This window comes from Dendrobates tinctorius, unplaced genomic scaffold (assembly GCF_039654945.1).
Source record: "Dendrobates tinctorius isolate UK_male_01 unplaced genomic scaffold, ASM3965494v1 ptg000059l, whole genome shotgun sequence".
Taxonomy (NCBI): Eukaryota; Metazoa; Chordata; class Amphibia; order Anura; family Dendrobatidae; genus Dendrobates; species Dendrobates tinctorius.
Genome location: NW_027361727.1, coordinates 2,517,173 through 2,536,371, shown reverse-complemented (window position 1 = coordinate 2,536,371; position 19,199 = coordinate 2,517,173). Strand labels below are relative to the sequence as shown.

Below are 19,199 nucleotides of genomic sequence, written 5' to 3'. Positions count from 1 at the left end.
TATTAGTTTTTTTTTTACTTTCATTGCATGTTGTGGGTTCACAGCAACAGCTTTCAAATGCAAATGCAACACCTGGAATCGGCTCCAGACTTTAACCTCATCATCTAAGCAGGTAAAAGAGAAAAGACCATGAAAGAGCTTTTGAAATTAGCTCAAATTGCTTTTGGTTTCTTGAAAAAGAGGCAGCTACATATTAAAGAGATGTAACTTTTAAACTATTACTCCAATTAGGATGTAAATACCCTCAAATTTAAAGCAGAGAGTCAACATTTTAATCCAGGGGTGGGGAATCTTTTTTTCTGGCAAGGGCCATTTGGATATTTATACCATCCTGCGGGAGCTGTACAAACTCCGCCCACAAAGTACATCCTGACTCTGGCACTGGTTTCATGACTTAATCTTTCATTGCATGCCCTTCAGTGTTCAGTAGTGAACACTGCGTGTGTACTTACAGAGCAAGAATAAATTAATGAGCTTGTGGCAATCAAAATACAGCTCCCTGTCAAAGCACTGCGGTCCCTGAGAATCTGCTCTGGGGCCTGATAAAAGGTCATCGAGGGCCATAAATGGCCCTGGGGCCTGAGGTTCCCCACCCCTGTTTTAACCCCTTAACCCCCGGAGCTTTTTTCTGTTTTGCATTTTCGTTTTTCGCTCTCCTTCCCGGAGCCATAACTTTTTTAGTTTTCCGTCAATATAGCCGTGTGAGGGCTTGTTTTTTGCGGCACAAGATGTACTTTTGAATGAAACCATTAGTTTTACCATGTCGTGTACTAGAAAATGGGAAAAAAGTTCCAACAGCGGTGAAATTGCAAAAAAAAGTGCAATCCCTCCCTTGTTTTTTCTTGCTTTCTTTTTTGCTAGGTTCACTAAATGCTAAAACTGACCTGCCATTATGATTCTCCAGGTCATTACGAGTTCATAGACACCAAACATGTCTAGGTTCATTTTTTATCTAAGCAGTGAAAAAAAATTACAAACTTTGTTAAAAAAAAAACTTGCGCCATTTTCTGATACCCGTAGCGTCTCCATTTTTCGTGATCTTGGGTTGGGTAAGGGCTTATTTTTTGTACGCCGAGCTGACGTTGTTAATGATCCCATATTGGTGCAAATACGATCTTTTGATCACCCGTTATTGCATTTTAATGCAGTGTCGCAACGACCAAAAAATGTAGTTCTGGCGTTTTGACTTTCTTTCTCGCTATGCCATTCAGCGATCAGTTTGTTCGTTTTTTTTATAGGTCGGGTGATTCTGAATGCGGCAATTCCAAATTCAAATATGTGTATGTTTGATTTTATTTTTATTTTGAATGGGGCGAACGGGGGTGATTTGAACTTTTAATAGATATATATATATATTTTTTTTTTAATATTTTAAAGCTGCCACAACTTGATTGGCTCTGCTACATAAAGGCGATGGTCAGATCGCCTCTATGTAGTAGAATTTCTGACTTGCTATGAGCGCCTACCACTGGGTGGCGCTCACAGCAATCCGGCACTGACAACCATAGAGGTCTCTAGGAGATCTCCGGCTGTCATGCCGACACACCGGTCACTAGCGTTCACGTGACGCGGGTCAACGCTGATTTTGCAATCTTTTTGCTCAGCTCCACCAATTTTCTTCCTTCTGGAGGAGAGCAGATTTGCATTAACATTCTATTAAAGTTTGCTTGAACAGGAATTGTAGACCAATGCAAGAAAATGGGGTCAATATATTTTACCGACACCAATTTGAGAAGAATTTTGGAAAATATTTCAATCTTTTTGCCCACTTTAATAGGATGCCTGAAATGTAAAGGGGTATGTAGGAACCAATCCTCACCGATGGAGAGGGAAGGTCTATAACTGTTCCTGTCCATATCATGTGGAACTGCCCGTGGGTATAGGACGCGATAATTACTTTTTTAAATAATTAAAACCATACTAGAAGGATCATGGTGAAGAGGAAGACCAGCAAACCTGATGGCTTGATACTATCATGATAGCGGCGGAGAAGGCCCTGATGGACCCATCTAGGCTCGCATGAGATCGGCCTTCCTACAGATCGTTTATCCATCAAGTCACCATGGCTTGAGGTCAAGCCAAAGGCCGTTAAAATAAAAAAATGAAAATAAAAAAGACCATATTTACTATTGGTTTTCAAGATCCGTATTTTACGAATCCTTCCTCCTTAAGTTACCCCAACTTTTTGATAACATTGCCAAGTCTCCCGCAGTGTAGCGAGGATACAGAATCCTTTGTACAACATGCGCACTATTGGATTCCAAAGCACCAACCATCCGTTACCACCAAAAAATAAAAGTTTGAATCTGTCAATAGGTCATAGAAAAGTCCAATCATTTGATGCCCTTTTTTAAAATCAGGGTTAGATCTCTGCTAAATGGTGGAAAATGTTCAGTGTCTGGAAGGGGGAAAGTTGCCAATTTTCGAGGTTGATAAATTAACTCAAAGCTGCTATCTCGACAGAAGCTTTCCTCCTTCATAGATGAAGATGTTGGGAATTGCAAGTTTCTGTAAATTGACTATTGACAACCGCGACCTACAGGTTATGTCTTGGTCAGAAAAGGTTAGAGATAAAGCTCAAAGAATTAATTTAGTCTCGGCTTAGAAGATTCTTCCCTGGTTGTTGGCGTCTGTGATCCTAATTTGGCAAGAAGATGAAACGTTCTGACTATTAATGTCTGAATGTTTGGATACTGTGTCTCCTGGTAAGTTATGAATTACACTTCAAATTTTCAAAAATTTTGACACAATTGTGTAGGCATACTTCAAGAAAATTCCTATACTGAGGGGCGAGAATTGTAATTGTGAGTGAATGGTTAACACCAATCTCTTGTGCACACAGAGGGTTTTTAAAAATAATTTTGGAGCAACTCCCACTCTTGAAAATTTGCTTAAAAATGCTTTAAAGATTCCTACTGAGAAACCACTTTACTGCTCATATGATCAACGTTTTGAGCGTTTTTTGTCCCCTCTTCAAGTTTTTGAAAAAACAACTTTTGGGGAAAAAGCATGTCACTTCTAAGTGACTCCTGATGGAGTCAACTCCAAACTAGGTACTATAGTCCAATCAAAAGGTTGCAAAAAAAAAATCTTCCAAAACGCTCTAGGACACAAAAAAAACTTTTCAAAAACTCCCCAAAGGAGGAACGTTTCCAATAGTGGTTTTCATATGAAAACCTCATAGGCTCTGATTCATCATTTGCATTTTTTAAGTCACTTTTTTGTTTTTTGCCTTGTGACACTTATTACGCAGAGTTCATAAACAAAAGTGTATGCAGTTCATGAATTCTGTTTAATGTTAAAAATTTTATTTTTTTCTTGTCATTAACTATTTTTGCAAATTTTTAAGCAAAAAAAAAGTCATCTGTCATGGAAAATGGGACTTTTTGAGGAACGTGCCTAAAATCACTCCAGATGGCTACTGGAGTGAAGATGCCCAAATTTTGCAACTTTTTAAAAAGTCGCAAATAAAGATTCTACTGAAGATATCTGGAATCATTAAATTCCACCCACAATGCAAAAGGAATAAAACAGGTGAAAACATATGAAATAGACTTTACAAAAATATGCAACTGCAATAATGAATTAAGCACAAACAAAACAATGTGCAAAACTATAAAAAAAAAAAAAAAACAATAGCAAAGGCAATGATGAATAGGAGCTGTAGTTTTTTAACTAAGGCCGGTTTCACATTAGCGCTTTTTAAGCGCACGCACGGCCGGGGGTAGCTCCGCCCCCGAGCCGGCTCTCTGCCCGGCGTGCCCGCCCCTTGCTTGTATCGCCGCCTACTAGCGGACAGCGGCGCCTGCGATCGGCGCACCCTATCTTTAGCATAGGGTGCGCAGATCGTGCGCAGGCCGTGCGCTAGTTGCGCTTTGACCTGCGCTGCGCACTTTTGACGGTGCGCCGTGCGCGCCAAAATCAAACTTTTCGGATTTTGGCGCGCACGGCGCACCGTCAAAAGTGCGCAGCGCAGGTCAAAGCGCAACTAGCGCACGGCCTGCGCACGATCTGCGCACCCTATGCTAAAGATAGGGTGCGCCGATCGCAGGCGCCGCTGTCCGCTAGTAGGCGGCGATACAAGCAAGGGGCGGGCACGCCGGGCAGAGAGCCGGCTCGGGGGCGGAGCTACCCCCGGCCGTGCGTGCGCTTAAAAAGCGCTAATGTGAAACCAGCCTAAAAAAAAAAAAAATCAGTTTCCCAGTAGGAAACACTACTTTCCATGCTTTTGTCCCCCATTTCCTAAAAGACCCCCATATAGCTGCACATTTGTCTACCAGAGTAACCGTCCCCATAATACAAATATACTGGGATGTGCCATACGATGCCTTGGTTTTTCCCAGAGTCACAAGTTGAATAAGTGCAGTAATAGTTATTTCTCTAGTCACCTTCCACGACAGCCACTTTGGAGGATGTCTCCCCACGCTAATAGGGGACCGGAACACAAAGAGGTTAAATACCCCTCCCCTTCCTGCTACCTCAGTGTTTTTCCTGTCCCTTATCGGGGCATGAAGAGGTCACAAGAGGCTGCCGTAGCTAGAGAGCAGAGCCCCTATGTACTCACAGCTGGGCAGACGAGGTCGGGGGGTTCGCCTCTCCTCCTCCATGCGCTGCTCCCATCTCCACCGTGAGTGTGACTCGGGACGTCGGCCGCCCCTCCCGCGCCCTCCGGGGTAAAGCGGGGTGGTATGGTGCCTGCCGGGGTCCTGTAGCAGCTCCCCGGCTTCCTCCTCCCTCCCAGCGCTGCATTAGGAGCCGCGCGCGTCTGAGGGGACGGTTAGTCGACCAGAAGTGACGGTGACTTCCGGTTTGCGTCCCCGGCGTTCCTGTGAGGGGAAACGCGTGCCGACGCCCGGGGGACCCGGGAAATGGAACCGAGGGCAGCAGGGGTCGAGCAAGGTTCCTCCCCAGGGACAGGAGGAAGGGGGAGCACCCAGCAATGAAAGCAGCAACACCCATAAAAGGGTGCCACGGCTCCAGGTAAGCGCAGACAAGGATGGTGAAAAGCCCTCGACTGCAGCATCTGCGGAGCCCAGCGTTCCCCCTCCTACAGTAAGTAGCAGGGTCGGTCCCTTGCCTGTCAAAAATGTTGGTGGCACAGGTCTGAGTAAACCTTCTCTTTCTTCTTACATGAAGACAAGGCCTCTGCCCCTAGAAACCCCCGCAAGTGTGGTATATGTGGTGCCAGGTTTCCTTCTGACTATAAAGAGAAGTTATGCCAACCTGGTACGCAAAATATCCTGTGTACCGAGCAACCCTCCCTGTTTGACAGCATAAAAACTCTCATTAGGCAGGAGGTTCAGACCTCCATGGCAGCCCAGACCCCGGTGGCCCAGGGCCCTACCCCAAAAAAGAGGAAAAGGGCAACTATGGAAGCCGACTCAGACTCGGGAGAAGTCCGTTCCTCAGGATTGGAGGATATTTGGGAAAATGAGGGCTCCACATCCACCTCTAGTCATGATGCAAAAAAATACTATTTCTCCTCTGAAGATATGGAGGAGTTAGTCTCCATGGTAAGAAATACCATGGGAGTGGAGGAGGAGGAGGTCAAGCTCTCAGTCCAGGATGAGATGCTTGGGGGTTTGAAACCCAGAGGTAGGAAGGGTTTCCCAGTTCATGAGGTTATACAGGACCTTATAGCTCAGGAGTGGTCCTCCCCCGAGAAGGCACTCACTGTGCCCTCTGAGCTAAAAAAAACAGTTTCCCCTAGAAGGTGACAGTTCTACTTGGGAGATCCCTAAGATAGACGTCCAAGTGTCTAAAGTCACTAAGAAAATGTCTCTGCCCTTTGAGGATGCTTCCCAATTAAAGGATCCGATGGATCGCAAAATAGAAAGCCACCTCAAAAAGTCCTGGGAAGCTTCTACGAACCTGCTCAAAGCAAATATTGCGTCCACCTGCGTAGCCAGATCCTTGTTTTTCTGGTTACGTACGTTGGAAGACCACCTATCAGGGGGTACCCCCAGAGAGGAGATCTTAGACTCCCTGTCAATCCTCCAAAAGGCAACAGGTTATTTGGCCGATGCTTCAGGAGAAACGGTACGGGTAGCAGCAAGGTCCCTAGTCCTTTCAAACTCGGCCAGGCGAGCCTTGTGGCTGAAGTCATGGGGTGGCAACATCACCTCCAAGACAAAACTCTGTGCCATCCCCTTCCAGGGGCACCACGTATTTGGGCCTGTTCTGGATGATATCCTTGAGAAGGCTTCCGACAAGAATAAGTCACTGCCAGAACAGAAGGCCACCAAAAGGCGTTTTTTCCCTCAAAGGAACAAGCCTCTCAGAAGGCATTCAGAGGGAAGGGCAAGACGGGTCGATGGAGCTACCCGAAAGGGGGTAAAGGAAGAAACATCCTTGTGCCCCAGCAGCAACAGCCCCCGGAGCAACAGTGACTCCCAGGTCGGGGGTCGACTCACGCAGTTTCTCGCCCAATGGCAGGCCACGACCTCGAACCAGTGGGTCCTGCACACTATACAATTTGGGCTGAAACTGAAGTTCGAGCACCCCCCCACATGACCCAAGAATTACCCTGACACAGTCCCCAAGTTTGCAAAAAAGGTCCTGTTGCTTCAGATAGAAGAGCTGTTACGGTAAGGAGTGGTCTCGTATGTACCTCCACAAGAGGTTGGCAGAGGACATTACTCTCGCCTGTTCCTGAAAAAGAAACCCTCAGAAAAACACAGGCTCATCATAAACCTGAAGCCCCTAAACCACTTCATCAAATACCGAAGGTTCAAGATGGAGTCAGTGAAATCAGCGATCCCTCTTGTTGGACGGGTCTGGCAGATGGCTACAATAGATCTAAGGGACGCGTATTACCACGTTCCCATTCATCTGGATCACCGGAGGTTCCTGAGGGTCGCGGTCTCCCACGACCGAGGAATCAGTCACCTCCAGTTCAATGCCCTGCCGTTTGGGGTATCCCCAGCACCAAGCGTGTTCACGAAGATCATGAACGAAGCAATCATCTCCATTCGGCTTCAGGGGATATGCATTGTGCCATATCTAGACGATCTGCTGATCATCGCTCCATCGGTAACCCGGCTGAACCAGGACGAATCAAGAACCCTACAGATACTCGAAACCCTGGGGTGGATACCGAATCTCCAAAAGTCGGCCCTCTATCCTTCCCAGAGGAAAACATTTCTGGGGATCCTCTTAGATTCAGAGAAGAGGACGTCCTTTCTCCCCGAAGATCGTCAAGCAGACCTTCAGCAGAGAATAATCCGGTTCAGAGATCAAAGGGCACCGACACTGAGGGACGCCATGTCTATCCTGGGTTCCCTGACAGCGTGCATTCAGGCGGTATCCTGGACACAAGTTCACACGCGAGTTTTCCAATCATACGTCCTGATAAACATGAGGAAGTATCCAAACAACCTATCAAAGAGGGTTCCACTTCCAGGACACGTAAAATCGGCCCTCTTGTGGTGGCTGAGTTACGGAAACTTAAGACGGGGAGTAAGCTGGGATCAGCTTCCTCTAAAGATATTATGTACCGATGCCAGTCTGAGAGGCTGGGGATCCGTGGTCGAGGATTCATACTTCCAGGGGCAGTGGGCCCAGAACATAATATCCGGATCCTCGAACCTAAGGGAATTGACGGCAATGGAAGAATCACTGAAAGCCGCATCAGCCCTTATCAAGAACCATCATGTTCGGATATACTCCGACAACGTGACCACGGTGGCATACCTCAGACACCAGGGGGGCACGAGGTACGCCAGTCTAAAGAAGGTGGCAACAAGGATCTTCCTCTGGGCAGGGAAGCACCTGTTTTATCCATTTCCGCGGTACACCTGAAAGGGTCAGAAAACGTCCAGGCAGACTTCCTGAGCAGGAAGGACGTCCATCCAGGAGAATGGTGTCTGAACCAAGAGGTCTTCCAGGCTCTAGTGTCAAGATGGGGAGTCCCGGAAGTCGACCTATTTGCGAGTGCGCAGAATACAAAAGCGGCAACCTATTTCTCCCTCAGTCCCACGTACGGAGCCCAGGGGACGGATGCATTTGCCCATCCATGGGTCTTCAGACTGGCCTACGCTTTCCCCCAATCCCGATGCTGGCAAAAACGTTACAAAAAATCAGAGCAGACGGGGTCACGACAATCTTGGTGTCTCCTATGTGGCCAGGACGAAGCTGGTACAGTGCTCTGTTGGACATGTCCCATGAAGGTCCCTTGTTTCTACCCCAGAAGACCGACCTCCTTTTTCAGGGTCCCTTACTGCACCCAGACCCAACCAAGTTATGTCTAGCAGCTTGATTATTGAGGCCAACATTTTGAAGGTCAGAGGGCTATCGGATGAGGTAATCCGGACCCTTCAACAAAGTAGGAAGCCGGTAACAAACGCAATTTACTGCAAAATATGGAAAATTTTTTGCTCCTGGTGCCTTCCGGAGACCCTGACCTCGCTCATCCAAATATTGCCCAGGTACTAGATTTCCTACAGAAAGGGTTAGATCTAGGGCTCACTCCAAGTACGTTAAAGGTACAGGTATCTGCCCTTAGTTCCTTTTTTGACCAAGACCTAGCCAAACACCGCTGGGTCAAGCAGTTCATGACCACGGCAGGCACTATTCACCCTTCGCTCCCTAATCGGGTATCCCCTGGGATCTTAATTTAGTACTCAATAACCTAACACAGGCCCCATTCGAGCCCCTGTCAGAAATTGCATTAAAAATTCTCACACTCAAAACAGTGTTTCTTGTGGCAATCACATCGGCTAGACGAGTGGGGGAGCTACGGGCCCTATCAGTACAGGAACCGTACCTCCTACTCAACTTGGACAGTATAGTACTGCGCCTAGACCCCTCCTTTGTGCCCAAAGTGGTGTCAGACTTCCATAAAAGTCAGGAGATCGTGTTGCCCTCATTTTGCCCAAATCCTTCTAATTCGAAGGAAGAGAAATTTCATACCTTGGATGTCCGCAGAGTGGTTCTCCACTACCTCGAAGCAACCAAGGATTGGAGAATCGATCAGAACCTGTTCCTTCAGTATTCAGGAAAGAATAAAGGGAAAAAAGCGGCAAAGAACACGATAGCGGGTTGGATCAAGCAGTCCATCTCCCTGGCATATTCTTCGAGACATCTCTCTCCTCCCGAGTCGTTAAAAGCCCACTCTACCCGATCAGTCGCTACATCCTGGGCAGCAAGAGGAAACACGTCTTCGGAGCAGATATGCAGAGCTGCCACCTGGTCCTCTGTGCACACCTTTACCAGACACTATAGGCTGGATTTCAATAGGGATCTGACGTTCGACAGACGCGTCCTGCAAGCCGTAGTCCCTCCCTAAGAAATTAACGTTGGCATAACTCCAAAGTGGCTGTCATGGAAGGTGACTAGAGAAAATAGAATTAGACTTACCGGTAATTCAGTTTCTAGGAACCTTCCACGACAGCACTAATTTCCCTCCCTATATGATGTATTTACCTAACGATTCCTGCTCTACTGGTGGTAACTATTCATGCTAGTACATTCAGAAAAAACACTGAGGTAGCAGGAAGGGGAGGGGTATTTAACCTCTTTGTGTTCCTGTCCCCTCCAAAGTGGCTGTCGTGGAAGGTTCCTAGAAACCGAATTACCGGTAAGTCTAATTCTATTTTTGATCATTGTTAAAGTGCCGCCATGCTACAAAGCTTATTATAGCAGCAATATTTAACTGTTGACTCGCAGAAAGCAGCAACAAACATCCAGGGCGATGAACCGGGAGGTGAATCACTGAGTGAAAAAACCTGCCAGTAATTCTGAGCGTGATAGAGAAAAACTGAATTATTTCTTTAATGTATTCATTTTGTTTAAAGAGGAACTCCAGGAGGAGAAAAAAAACTTTATTTTCAGCATCTTTGATTAAAATTTCTGGCTACTACTAAATGGAACATTACAAACAAAACTGATGCAGTGTTATACCTAGAGTGGGATCCGCAGGGGTGGAGCTTGACAACAATGAGATACTCTCATTGATCTTGGAAATCTAGCCCACATGTTCTCTGTTTTGCCCAAAGGCTTACTTTGATAAACAACGTTGTCAATATATACAGCTCGTAAGCAATTCCACTCCCATCTGCTATAATAAGGAAGGTGACAACAATTTGTTAGAGTTGGATCATGCTTTTTTTTTTCCTCTGGGGCAGTGTCCGAGGAAGCCAATGGGTAAAACTGAGATTTGTGTCAACGCCCACGGGAGCTGTGGTCAGAGAACCATTGATTGAGTACTACTGGACTAAAATTTTAAATGTATATATATATATATATATATATATATATACCAAGAGAAAATACCCAAAACAGTGGATTAACAGGAAATACCGGACAAGGAATGTTCCAATACAATTATCTTTATTACACAAAAATGGCAAACAGTAGTACAACTTAAAAACATGTGCATGTATTATATAATACAGGAAAGATATATATCTTTGTACCGTGTTAGCCAGTAGATAGAATATTTAGAATTGAGAGTCCTCAGTGGTTGATACCTTTTAATGGCTCCAATATATATGCTTATCTCTCTCCCATAATGACTATTATTTCTGTGCTGTCTTGTGTATAAATATGTGATTCTTCAGATGTTGTATTAGTCTAGCCTGATGAAGAGACCTGAGTAGTCTGGAAAGCTTGCAATGTATTACCATCTTTTCAGTTAGCCATTAAAAGGTATCAACCACTGACTCTCAATTCCAGATATTCTTCTGTGCATGTATTAGGAATATATATAAAAAAATTTACAAAAAAAATAAAAATAAAAGAATGTAATAAGTAAATCCTATACTAATAGTGGCGGACTAAGGGAAAGAGGGAATAGAAATAATTTGTCACATAAAAATCAATAAAATTATTGAAAAATATATATGATCACATAAAGGGCCCCAAAACAATTGATTCAGAAATTCATATCAAAATATCTAATATATAAAGCTCAAGTGTGTGTATTTATGTGTGTGTGTTTGTATGTGTGTGTGTGTGTGTGTGTGTTTGTATGTGTGTGTGTGTGTGTGTGTGTGTGTGTGTATGTGTGTATGTCCGGGATTGGCATCCGCACCGTCGCAGCTACAGCCACAAAATTTGGCACAGTCACACGTCTGGACACCGAGAGCGTCCTAGGCTATGTTGTGAGGCGAAATTTTAACCCCGCGCATTCCAATTCACCAAACAATTTTGCCCCTGTCTACATACTGGGGAAAAAGTGTGTGCGCGTCAAGCCCCGCCCCTCATTATGATGTCATAATGCCCCAATCTACATACTCGGGAAACAGTGTGTGCGCGTCAAGCCCCGCCCCTCATTATGATGTCACAATGGTTGCCATGGCGACACTGATGTCATCATAGGTTGCAATCTCCGCCGCTCATTATGATGTCATAATGGTTATCTATGGAATGGAAGATTTGTGATGGGTATAAGGGCACTGGACTATGGGATGGAGGATTTGTATGACGGGCATATGGGCACGGGACTATGGGATGGAGGATATGTATGACGGGTATATGGGCACGGGACTATGGGATGGAGGATATGTATGACGGGTATAAGGGCACTGGACTATGGGATGGAGGATTTGTATGCCGGGTATATGGGCACGGGACTATGGGATGGAGGATATGTATGACGGGTATATGGGCACGGGACTATGGGATGGTGGATATGTATGATCGGTATATGGGCATGGGACTATGGGATGGAGGATATGTATGATGGGTATATGGGCACGGGACTATGGGATGGCGAATATGTATGATGGGTATATGGGCACGGGACTATGGGATGGAGGATATGTATGACGGGTATATGGGCACGGGACTATGGGATGGTGGATATGTATGATCGGTATATGGGCATGGGACTATGGGATGGAGGATATGTATGACGGGTATATGGGCACGGGACTATGGGATGGTGGATATGTATGATGGGTATATGGGCACGGGACTATGGGATGGAGGATATGTATGATGGGTATATGGGCACGGGACTATGGGATGGCGGATATGTATGATGGGTATATGGGCATGGGACTATGGGATGGAGGATGTGTGATGGGTATATGGGCATGGGACTATGGGATGGAGGATATGTATGATGGGTATATGGGCATGGGACTATGAGATGAAGGATGTGTGATGGGTATATGGGCACTCGACTATGGGATGGTGGATATGTATGATGGGTATATGGGCACGGGACTATGGGATGGAGGATAATTATAATTTGCTATAACTAACCACAGTTAGTTACTATGCCCGGGCAGCGCCGGGCTCTTCAGCTAGTATCAAATAAATATGAGAAATATATTTATATAAAGCCACAAAAGTGACCACAATTAATATTGAATCACATCAATTAAAGAATATATATTTAAGGTGATGAAGAAAAAGACTGCCAAGAAATATAATCATAATAAACGTGAGGAGAGATCACTCTCCAGTATAGAGATGATTAAACGTGCATAGGTGCCAAAACAAACAAATAAAACCAATGGAGCATATAAAGTGCTTTAAGTGCCAAAATTGATAAAACAGAATCAATAGAAGGGGCAATATACCTGTAAGGTCCGCCATTGTCACGATCCATTTTTTGATCTGTGTCAGAGTCTGGACTCTCGTATATAATCCTTTTTCCGTTCTAGTCCTCGGGGGTTAATATGGGTTTTTGCCCCCGGTGGCCGCTGGTGTTACTACAAGTTAGTGAGTCTGCTGCTGGGTTTTTTCCCCCGGTGGCCGCTGGTGTTACTACATGTTAGTCAGTCAGCAGGTGTGACCACTCCCTCTTTCCTATAAAGGGTCATCAGGTGCTGCACTCACTGTTGGTGATATTATTCATTTGGAGACCAACCAAGCTGGACTCAGGAGCAGACTGTGTTGCCGTGGAGCGCCAGTTATCCCCTTGTTCTGGTGCCTTACTCTGCTGCTCGGAGCATTAGCAGCAGAAAGAAGCTAAGTCTTGTTTTTAGTTTATTTTACCCTTAGGTGTCTGTCGTATCTATCCTTGTTTGTTATTTGGTGTAGTACACGTTTTCCCTGTCTCACCTCCAGGGGAGGGGGTTGGGGGTTAGCTCAGGGCTAAACAGGAGACAGGGACAGGTTGGGGATTTGGGCCTCACTACCTTCAAGTGTACCCCCAAGTTAAGGAGAGTCAGGGCCCCCTTAGCCTGAGGGGCTGTTCAGGGGCCCAGGTTCCACGTCTCCTGTTTTCCCCCTACTGCCCCATGACAGCCAGTCCAAATAACATGCACACCCCGATGCACGTTTCGGAATGACTTCCTTCATTAGGGAAAAAAGCATTTTTGTATTGCAAATTTATGATGCTCTTTGTGAGGGTACACAGTGGGAACCTTCTTAATCACAGAGTTGCAGAAAGCTATGGAGGACTCATGACATTGCTGAATTACAGGGTCACCTATCGAATTCATTGGCACCATGTAATGAATAGTTTTCACTGCAGCAAATTAGCCGCTTGTAGAGAGGTTCCCCTGGAAATAATAGGTGATCCTGGAGACACAGCAGGAGGATCCCACTCCTCTGCCATCAGTGACTCAACAGGGTACCTGCGTAGCGGAGAAATAATGTCCCAGCGGAACATTTACTATAGTTTTTCTTTCTCTCCCCAGCTACATATGTATATACATTATCATGCAAAACTGTCATAACAATTCATGAATTAAATGTAAATCTCCGGCATAGGGCTGAGCAGCATGAGGCGTGGAGATGGGGGGGCTCAGGAACAGTACATGGTCGCTGTAATCTATGGCCGTCCTTGTCCTGATGAAGGTCTCGCAATCAGAGTTACACTTCAGCATTCCCATTGTTTTCTGCTTTCGAATACAATGTCATTCTCTCCATACCTGTATGTTATGTGCTGAGATTCGCACAGTGGGGACGGCAATTATTTATATATTATATACACAAAAAGCCGCGCCACACAATACTGCTGCTCGCTATTGTTACCGTGATCTGTAATCCATTTAATTGGATATTCTGTTAAAAAAACAACTGTGCTCTGCAAAATATTCCCACAGATAAAGTATAGGGTGGCAGGAAAAGTACGACTCGCCCTCTCTGCCACTATACCATTACATTACATTCTTATTTGTATAAAGCTGAAAATGCTGATAAATAGAGGCGTAAACAGGGGGAACAAATACAAAATTTGTAACAAGACCTCTCCTCCCCTCTCTTGCAATTTTATACTATAGAAGTTTCTGATACAGAGCTCCAAATCCACAGTTTCACATGTTAAAATTCGGCCTTCCTGCAAATACCACTAGAGGGAGCTCTCTGAAGACAGATTTAGTCAGCTTTGATTGAACTCAATTAGGAGTCTATCAACATTAAAGGGACCCTCCCATGTAACACATATCCACAAATATTAGAAGTAGATCCCACTACTGGGATGTGTATCTGTTAAGAACAAAGGGCCAGCTCCCCATTATTGAACAGTGAAGGGAGTGTGACACCCTATTGACTCGTGAGTGCCGTGTATCCTACTATTGATATGCTATTTTCCTAAGACAACCCCTTTAAAGAGGACCTGTCACCAGATGACAAATAGCTAGTTTTTGTTCTTCTGTTATTCCAGCTGCTCCCCCGAGTATAGGTTTGTTTTTTTCTAAATCCACAACACGGTCCCCGAGATACAGGCATTTTTATTTACTAATTTGTGTCTCTCAGGATCCTCAGGAGCGTGTCTTTCATCTCTGCATAATTACCCTGTGATCTCCACCGCCTTCTAAACTTTTGGAGCGCCTAGTCTATTCCCGCCTTACCCGTTACCTCTCCACTCACTCCCTCCTAGACCCTTCACAGTCCGGCTTCCGACCCCTACATTCGACTGAAACTGCACATATCAAAGTGACCAATGACCTTCTGACAGCAAAACGTAACGGTGACCACTCTCTGCTCATTCTTCTCGACCTTTCTGCAGCTTTCGATACTGTTGACCACCGTCTCCTACTCTCTAGGCTCCAGTCACTAGGCATTAAGGACACTGCTCTCTCCTGGTTCTCTTCCTATCTCTCTGACCGCTCCTTCAGTGTTTTGTTTTCTGGCTCCACGTCATCTCCTCTTCCTCTTGCTGTCGGGGTACCTCAGGGCTCAGTCATTGGCCCCCTTCTCTTCTCTCTCTACACGGCCCCAGTTGGACATACCATCAGCAGATTTGGCTTTCAGTACCATCTTTATGCTGATGACACACAACTATACACGTCTTCCCCCGACCTTACCCCCGCTGTACTACAGAACGCCAGTGACTGTCTGTCCGCAGTCTCCAACGTCATGTCCGCTCTCTATCAGAAACTCAACCTCTCCAAAACTGAACTTCTTCTGCTCCCGCCGTCTACTAACCTCCCTAAATCTGACAGTTCCCTCTCCGTGGGTGGCACCATAATAACACCCCAGCAGCAGGCGCACTGTCTGGGTGTTATGTTTGACACCAATCTCTACTTCACATCCCATATACAATCTCTTGCCCACTCTTGCCGCTTACACTTAAAGAACATCTCCAGAATTCGTCCTTTTCTCAGCATGGAAAAAAAACCCCCTCACTGTCGCATTGATCCACTTCCGCCTGGATTACTGCAATGCTCTATTAATTGGCTTCACCGTTACTTGACTATCCCCTCTCCAGTCCATACTTAATGCAGCATCCAGGGTCATCCATCTGGCTAATCGGTACTCGGACGCGTCGACTCTTCGCCAATCGTTACATTGGCTGCCCATTCATTATAGGATCCAATTCAAAGTACTTGTTTTCACCCACAAAGCTCTCCACAGTGCAGCACCTCCTCCCTCATTTCTGTCTATCGGACTAGCCGATCGCTGCGCTCTGCAAACGACTTTCGAATAACATCTGCACTAATCCGTACCTCCCACTCCCGACTCCAAGACTTCTCCCGTGCTGCGCCAATCCTCTGGAATGCTCTACCCCAAGAAATTAGGACTAACCACAATTTACATAGTTTTAGGCGCTCCCTCAAAACTCATTTGTTCAGAGCGGCCTATCACGCTCACTAATCAAAGTCATTCTACGTGTAAGTGTGCGTGTGTAGCCCATTCACTATCTCCATCCATCCCTCACTCCCTCAAGATGGCTGTACCACCATTGTAAATACACCATTGTAAATACACACCTGTACTCTGTATCTCCCTCACCTCATTGTAGATTGTAAGCTCTCACGAGCAGGGGCGGCTTATTTTACTTTAATTATTGTATTGTTAACGTTGTTACTTATGACTTGTGTTTTGAAACTGTTAAACTGTAAAGCGCAGAGGAATATGTTGGCGCTATGTAAATAAAGATTATTATTATTACGCCGCAATTTTAATTACAGCCCAAATTTCTAGACACGGCCAGTTAGAAATTGCTTTATGAAGGGTCAATTATTAGAGCCCATTGGACTTTGGTCATTGGGTTCCCCAGGTAGTTAATAGTATGGGTGACTAATGGTTAAACCAGACTTTGTATGAATTGAAAAAAAAAAATGTTAATTTTCAAGATTTTGTCCAAAAGGTTCTGACACTACAAAAAGTATCAGTGAGTGCCACACTCAATGCTGTCTCAGAGAAGCGCCCGGCCCTACTTTCCCATCATGTGCATATGGAGTATAGTCGGAAATAATGGGTATTTTTGTGGAACTGATTAATGTGAAGGAAAAAAAAAAAAGCACAAACTTCCCTGAAGATTAGGACCCTGCATGCGATAAAGTTCCCATTGGCGTATCCTGTGCTGTATCGTCGCTAGGTGACACCGATAGTCACCGTATCACTGTGCGCGGCCACTGGAGCCTTCACTAACGAGGTTCTCATAGCGGAAAATTCCTCACGGCACAAGACGAGGCACTTGGATAAAAAAAAAAAATGATGCGACCTTCTAGTAATTAATGGTAATGAATCGCCCTCCAGCTCCGCTCTAGTGTTTTACTAGGCAAAAATAATAAAAATGTAAACATTTTTGAAAAAACTTTCTATATCTCCATCGCATAAGTAGCTAATTATAATCATCACCTGATGTTTCTATGGGATCAGATCCTAAAGTGACGGATGAAAGAAAAATGCTTTGTGCTTTGTAGTGTCGAAGGAAATTAATTTCCGGCTGGCTTGTGTTTTTCTCTGAGGCAGATATTGATGAGTGTGCAGAAGGGATCATTCAGTGTCACAACCATTCCCGCTGTGCTAACCTTCCGGGATGGTACCACTGTGAGTGCAGAAGCGGCTTCCATGACAATGGGACCTACTCCATTACTGGGGAGTCCTGTGTTGGTAAGCGAACCTCACTCAAGTCAACTATTTTTTTCTTCTTCCTCTCCTGTCTTCTCTCTTCTGCATGGTAACAGCCTATGATAAGTCTACAATGTTGAATGTGTTTTTTTTTTCAATTCTGTTATATATATATATTTTTTAATTTTCCATTATTATTTATATTAATAAATCTTGCAATTTTCATAGTCTGGTTTTAGACGCCTACTACTTGTTGTATAAAGCAGTCTCAGTATAATAGACCCAATTAACTGATAACTCTTCTGTATACAGTAGATGACACCAGATCCTCCATTCACAATAGGTGATGTCACAGCTCACCTCCTCCTCCTGTACAATGACTGATAACACCTCTATATACAGTACATAACACAGGATCCACCATTCACAATAGGTGATGTCACAGCTCACCACCTCCTCCTCTACAATGACTGATAACAGTTCTATATACAGTAGATAACAAAGGACCCATGATTCACAAAAGGTGATGTCACAGCTCACCTCTTCCCCTTCCTGTACAATGTCTGATAACACCATGCTATTGGACTCCAGTGCACTCCCTATAGTTATACCACTGCTTAAAAACAACTTGTGATGTCACAGCTCACCTTCTCCTCATCCTGTACAAGGACTGATAACACCTCTATATACAGTAGATTACACATTGTGAATGGTGGATCATGTGTTATCTACTGTATATAGAGGTGTTATCAGTCCTTGTACAGGAAAAGGTGAGCTGTGACATTACACATTGTGAATGGTGGATCCTGTGTTATGTCACAGCTCACCTTTTCCTGTACAAGGACTGATAACACCTCTATACATTTGATGGCTGGTGGCGATAAACACAGATGAGTATCGCTGTGGCAGCTCTGTGTTTATCTTGTTATTGGGATGTTAATGGATTTAATAATGGGACACTATCTGGTTAAATTGCCAGATTTGTATATACTTTTTCTCTCTATATGAAGAGATCGTATAGCTGTGAGATCGTGGCAACATGGAATGTATCTAAAGTGTCCGGTTTATGACTCCCATTAATGTGTATATGATACCTCACTGTTGATATTGGATGTGGGGCATCTTTATGCAAATGAGTATCTAATTACACCACCTGATGCCATGTGTGTTCTCTATTTTTAACCTCTTTCTTTGGGACACAGGGCCCTCTTTAGAGCAGATTGGTCTCTGTCTAGCAATAGAGGTTCCCTTTATTATCGGGTAGAGGTGACCACTAGTGGCTGTAGGGTATACTAGGGCCCCTAGGGATATTCATCGTTGAGCGGGGGCGCCACAACGTTCCCCCCTAGGGTGCCAACCTCCGCAGACAGGTAGACTCAAGCTCAGGATCACATCAGGGATTCCTAGGTGTCACCTTAGAGTGGTCTCTGTTTGAACACTTTTCTATTTTTGTTTATTTTTTGTCACTTTTTTCGTTGGTGTGTTTACCACACTTGTGGTTTTTAACTAATAAAGTATCATTTTTAGGGGATATATATATATATGAGATAACACAAGAGCATGCTCAGATAACACCTTATCCGTGCACGCTCGCTCATCACTTTTAGTAAACATAATTTTGATTAAAAAAATAAGATAAAGACTATCCCTGGACATAACATTTATATAGCTCCCCATGGCTGGATGTCCATTAGTCAGGGTCCCGGTCAGTCTTTATTCACATTTACGTCACTTGACATATGGTAGGATTTTAACACTAAGGCTAAGTTCACACGTAGCGGAATTACCGACGGAATTCCGGAATTCCATTCCGCGGGAAAATCGCATTTTAAATTCCCACGATTTTCCCGCGGAAAAACTAGCGATTTGCAAGCGTAATTACAATAGCTTGCAGAATGCTAGCATTTTCCAAGTGATCTGTAGCATCGCTTGGAGAACTGATTGACAGGTTGGTGTGTTTGACGAGTGTGACCAACTTTTTACAATTGAGGCTGCCTATG

General features: G+C 44.8%; 1 protein-coding gene across 4 annotated transcripts in view; it reads left to right on the top strand.

Moving 5' to 3' along the window:
- NELL1 (neural EGFL like 1) overlaps positions 1-19,199 on the top strand; it is an 860,783-nt gene that overhangs the window by 760,785 nt on the left and 80,799 nt on the right. For 3 of the 4 annotated variants that reach the window (XM_073578304.1, XM_073578303.1, XM_073578306.1), the window contains one exon: positions 17,101-17,241. The exons of the other annotated variant lie outside the window; for it this stretch is intronic. In XM_073578304.1, coding sequence (XP_073434405.1) covers positions 17,101-17,241 — 141 coding nt within the window. The remainder of the gene's footprint in view (positions 1-17,100; positions 17,242-19,199) is intronic. 4 annotated transcript variants of the gene reach the window in all.